This window comes from Mus pahari, chromosome 21 (assembly GCF_900095145.1).
Source record: "Mus pahari chromosome 21, PAHARI_EIJ_v1.1, whole genome shotgun sequence".
Classification (NCBI taxonomy): domain Eukaryota; kingdom Metazoa; phylum Chordata; class Mammalia; order Rodentia; family Muridae; genus Mus; species Mus pahari.
The window spans coordinates 19,601,576-19,606,844 of NC_034610.1; the positions used below are offsets into that span (position 1 = coordinate 19,601,576).

Sequence of the window (5,269 nt, forward strand, 5' to 3'; positions counted from 1 at the left end):
CCAGCACTTGGATCTGAGGAATGACGGATGCTAGAAGTCTGGAGTTGCAGCAAAGGGTGAAGGGTTCCAGTTGTGTGAAACTGGAGGAAGCCCAAAGATGTGCATGCATGTGTGTGAGCATGTGTGTGTGTGTGTGTGTGTGTGTGTGTGTGTGTGTGTGTGTTCTGTCCCAAGCTAGTCTGGAAATTACTATGTAAATTATGCTGGTCTCACACTCACAGCAACCATCCTGCCTCAGCCTCTCAAGTACTAGAATTATAGACCTGTGCTTCGATACACAGCTTGATCATGTGGGACCAGAGCAAAAGACTGGAAATTCGGAGGAGGATGAGAGTCGGCGAGTGGGGGCTGCGGGGGTTTCCTTCAGAGTGGAAGCGTGGCTATAAAGGCACCGCCTTCTGCTTACTCTCCAGATGCTGACAGGAGGGAGGGAAGGGATTCAAAGAAATTCAGGCTTAAAACTAATTAATACCAGGAAGTGGGCGAAATCCTGGTGTGTTGCCTGGGCCAGAGGCAAAGCTCACAGTGCAGAAAAATCTCTGCAATCAGGAGAGAGGACAGAGTGAGGGCCACGGGGACACTCCACTCCCTAGTTTCTCCCTCCTGTATGCTTCATGGGCTGGCCAGACCCCAGGGGTGTCTTGCTCCGATTCCGGTAGGAGTTTGGGGGGACGGTCACCATATTCGGGACCCTGAACACTCATGAACAGGGAAGGGAACTACGGAGGAAGCAGAGGAAGCAAGCCAAGGCCCCGGAAGCATCTCAGCCTTGCTCTCCGGACTGTGTCCCTAAGGACAGACTGATGAGCTGGTCTGGTCAGGGAGGACTTCCTGACATTTGCCAGGGCGTAGGCGCGCAGCTATGTGCGCCCTGAAGCTAGATGCTAAGTACACAATGGAGAAAAAGGGTCACACGCGGGGGCGCAGGAATCAGGTTGGTTTTATTGACCAGACCACGAGGCCTGACTGGAGCTTCAAGCTGTGCTCCTGCCTAGGTCAAGCATGGGGGCGCCATCGGTTCTTGGGCCTGACAGGATCGGCAAAGATGACTTGCTGCAGGAACCATGGCTGGGCACGAAGTGTCTCTCCGAAGGCTCTAAAAAGAACAAAGCAGGACTCTAGAGACAGGGGCAAGGCTCTCCATCCTGTCCTCGGGATGATATGGAAGGAACTCTGGGAAATTCTCCTAACGTTATGGGAAACAGAATGGGTAGGAAGGGTGGGGGGCGTAGTGGCCACACATGTAAAATCAGCAACTAGGAAGATAGGGGAGCATAATATCAAAAAGGGGTGAGAGGCTGGAAAACAGGGTATAACTCAGTAGGCAGAGTGCTTGCTTAGCATATGTGACATCCTGGGTTCCATTTCTAGTACTACGTAAAACCGAGTGTGGTGATGCACACTTGTAATCCTACCACTTGGTAGGTGGGAGAAGGATCAGGAGGAGTTCAGCCTGGGCTACAAGAAAAAGGAAAAACAAAAAACAAAAAACCCACCAGTACCCATAGGCTCGCGGTCTTGTGTGGTCTAAGACCCCTAGAAATTCCCTTGCCGGATGCCACGCTCGCCCCCTCTCTTTCCTACTTACCTAGCAGCGGGCTCCTCTGCGATCCAGGAGTGAATGCTTAGCGACTGCTCCGGTTGGCGGACTCCCTCCAGGTCCCGCGGACTCCGGGGTGCATGGACGGAAAGCCCTGCCCGTGAGCTCCTGCTTCGTACCTCCCACAGCTCCTGCCCAGGGGAAGGAAGCAGGAGAGCGCCGCGGGCGACCGGTCCTGGAAGCCGGGAGAGTGGTCCAGCAGCCCCGCCCAGGGCACGGCGCCACTGGTAGGGTGAGCGGCGCAGCCCCATGAGCAACCCCGAGGCACGACCCACTGTGTGATAGCGGGGACTCGCCACGTGCTTATACCAGGCGCTGGCGGGCAGCGGTAGCAAGAGCAGAAGCAGCAGCATTGGCAGCAGGGGCCGGTTCCTGGGAGTCCCGGGCCCAGGGCCCCGCACTTCCCTGTTCGACGCCAGCGCGTTCACGTCAATGGCCCCTTGGAGGGTTAGGACAAGAACTGGGTTTATATCTCCGAGAACGAGAACGTCGGCGCTCCAGAGGATGGAGACCAGTCAGTTGGTGCGACTACAGCTTCTCAGTGGCCCCGCCCCGGCTCGCCCCCGCCGCACATGCCGCGCTCACCCAAGGGAGAGGAGAATGGAGAGGGGCGTGAAGAGGGAACCCAGGCAGCTAGAAGCCTCTCAATGAGTAGGTCGCAAGCTGGAGTGTGCTTGAAGCTCCAGTGGGGGCTCTCCTTGCTTACTCTTTCCTCGCCCCCAGGAAGGGAACTGTCAAGGAGGGAGTTCCGGTACCACGGTCTCAGAACACAAGGATGGGCTGCCCTGCCGGGGCAAAGGGATGCCCCCTTGGTAGGAGTTGCTTCAAATGGAGCACTTAAGGAGACAGCAGAGTTCTGGTGGGCTGGTATAGGACAGTTTCGAGTGTGGGGCCACTCTTCCCTGAGGGGGGACTGTCCCTCTTCTTTCCTAGTACAGCCCTTGAGATCCCACCCAATCCCAGTCTGCATTACAGGTGGATGAATACTTGGAGACTTTGAGTTTGGGACTGAGGCATGGGAACACGTTCCTATCATCCCAGCATGGATCTTGAGTTCAAATCAGCCTGATTATGTGACCCTAGCTCTAGGAAGAAGAGGGAAATAAAGGAGATGGGCGGGGGCGGGGGAAGCTAGGAAGGCAGAAGAGCAAGCTGAACAGTTTGGCCACATGAAGCCATCCCTGGAACCCTCAGCCCCAGGAGGCTACCAAACTCTAGAGCCTCCTCTGTAATGATCCCTCGGCACAAGACCTCCTCCCCAGCCAAAGTCAGTCGTGGGAAGGGCTTAGCCCCACAGCAGGTGTCTTGTTCACCTGTGTATAAGAATATTCCGGGGGCTGGCGAGATGGCTCAGAGATGGCTCAGCAGGTAAGAGCACTAACTGCTTTTCCAAAGGTCCTGAGTTCAAATCCCAGCAACCACATGGTGGCTCACAACCATCCATAATGAGAGCTGATGCCCTCTTCTGGAGTGTCTGAAGACAGCTACAGTGTACTTACATATAATAAATAAATAAATCTTTTTTAAAAAAAGTGTTCCTCCCTTATCCCTCTTCCCAGCAAACTCCTATAAACTTCAAGACGCCACTAAAATGGCTTTAGTCAGCTCACTCCTCTAGCACTTACCCACTAAGACATCCCTCAAGCCCTCTAGTTGAGAAGTTCTCAGACAGCCCAGACTGGCCTCGAGTGTGCTATGCAGCTAAGAATGACTTTGAACTTCTGACCCTCCTGTTTCTACCTCCAGGGCTAGGTTTACAGATACAGGCCACCATTTCCAACTTGAAATACCGTATTTTGATCTTCAAACCAAAGGAACCACCTGTTCCTATGGGAGCCCTAGTCTTGTCCCCAGGAGCTGCTGCTCATTCCAGATCAGTGTGGAGATGGACCAGCAGTTAGGAGAAGTAGCTGCTCTTCCAGAGGACATAAGCTTGATTCTCAGCACCTATATGGTGGCTCACATGTCTCTACCTCTAGTTCCTCTTTGTCCTCTTCAGGCACCAGGCATGGATGTAGTCCAGAGACATACACGCAGGAAAAACACACACACATATATAAATATTTCATACATATAAAATAATAAGAAGGGCTGGTGAGATGGCTCAGTGGGTAAGAGCACCCGACTGTTCTTCCGAAGGTCCGGAGTTCAAATCCCAGCAACCACATGGTGGCTTACAACCATCCCTAACAAGATCTGACGCCCTCTTCTGGAGTGTCTGAAGACAGCTACAGTGTACTTACATATAATAAATAAATAAATCTAAAAAAATAAAAATAAAAAATGTTTGAGTTTTTAAAAAGGGAGTGAGGGGAACAGAGGAGTCACCTATTTCAGAGGTAGAAGAACCCCAGGGGTTCCAGCAGGTACCCCCTCACCTGGATCTGGGTGACTGGGTTCAGATATGCCACAGACGTGATGCTGATGAAGGCGGAGAGGGTCGGTAAGTGCTAGTGTTTCCTCTGCCTCCCTATCCTCCCTTAGAGTGAGGGGATGGTGATAGTGACCACTTCATCTCTTTGCGTTAAAGACGAGTAATGACAAGTCTGCCTGCCACTCACACACTAGGAGGCTGAGGCAGTGAGTTCCTAGCCTGCCCGAGTTACATGGTTAGGACCTGGTTTATATTTGAGGCTAGCCAGGTCTTCATATCAAACAAATATGAAAAATGCATGCAAATCTGCATGGCAAGTATCTTGGCACCACATCTGACGCACAGTAGGCACTCAGTGGTTTACAGGATTTTCTATTACTGCTGTTTCAAGAACTCCGGGCCTGTCCGGGAGACGGCTTCCAAGGGGTGGGCGGAAGACATAGAGGGGGTGGGCTCTTAGGCATGAGGACCTGCGGGACCAGGCAAGCGTCAGTGAACGCCACCCCTATCAACTGCCTGTTCCTATGGGAGCCCTAGTCTTGGAGAGAGCGGCCTGGAGAGTGGAGTGGGTGGAAGGCTCAGCACGACACAGTCCACTGCCTGGCCACTTAGGGTCCCCAGGCGCTGTTGCTCACTCCAAACAGGGACCTCTGGGGAATAGCAATGAAATCAAGAAGGTGTGGGGAGCTCCCTGGAGGTAGCCTGGGAAACACAGATCCATATGACCACATCAGTTGTGTGGTCCATCCTGTGTGTGGCACCTAGAAAAGCTTGGTGGAACGGGTTTGTATTTCCAAGTACAAGGCAGGATGAGGCAGGAGGATAGAAAGTTGCCAGCATGGGCCACTTAGGAAGACATTGTCTGAAAGTGAAAAGCTAAAAATGGGTTGGATGCTGGGGAGATGCTCAATGGTTAAGGGCACTTGCTGATCTTGCAAAGATCATGGGTTGGTTCCCAGAACCCACATGGTAGTTCCCAATCATTTGCAATTCTACTTCCAGGAAATCCAACACCCATGGGCACCAGGTATGCATATGTAGTCAAACACTCATACACATAAAATAAAAATAAAACCTTTAAAATACCATTTTATTAGCCGGGTGTGGTGGCACACGCCTTTAATCTCAGCACTTGTGAGTTCGAGGCCAGCCTGGTCTACAAAGTGAGTTCCAGGACAGCCATGGCTACACAGAGAAACCCTGTCTCGAAAAACCAAAAGAAGAAGAAGAAGAAGAAGAAGAAGAAGAAGAAGAAGAAGAAGAAGAAGAAGAAGAAGAAGAAGAAGAAGAAGAAG

The 5,269-nt window shown here is 52.2% G+C and overlaps 1 protein-coding gene across 1 annotated transcript in view; it reads right to left on the minus strand.

Annotated features, from left to right (window-relative positions):
* Nucleotides 1-921: 921 nt before the first annotated feature.
* The window catches only part of Npw (neuropeptide W), a 10,598-nt gene continuing 6,250 nt past the window's right edge, over nt 922-5,269 (minus strand). Inside the window, exons 2-3 of the mRNA XM_029533193.1 lie at nt 1,589-2,095; nt 922-1,096 (exon numbers count right to left, since the gene is read on the minus strand). Of these exons, the coding sequence (XP_029389053.1) occupies nt 997-1,096; nt 1,589-2,095 (607 nt within the window). The 3' untranslated portion in view covers nt 922-996. The remainder of the gene's footprint in view (nt 1,097-1,588; nt 2,096-5,269) is intronic.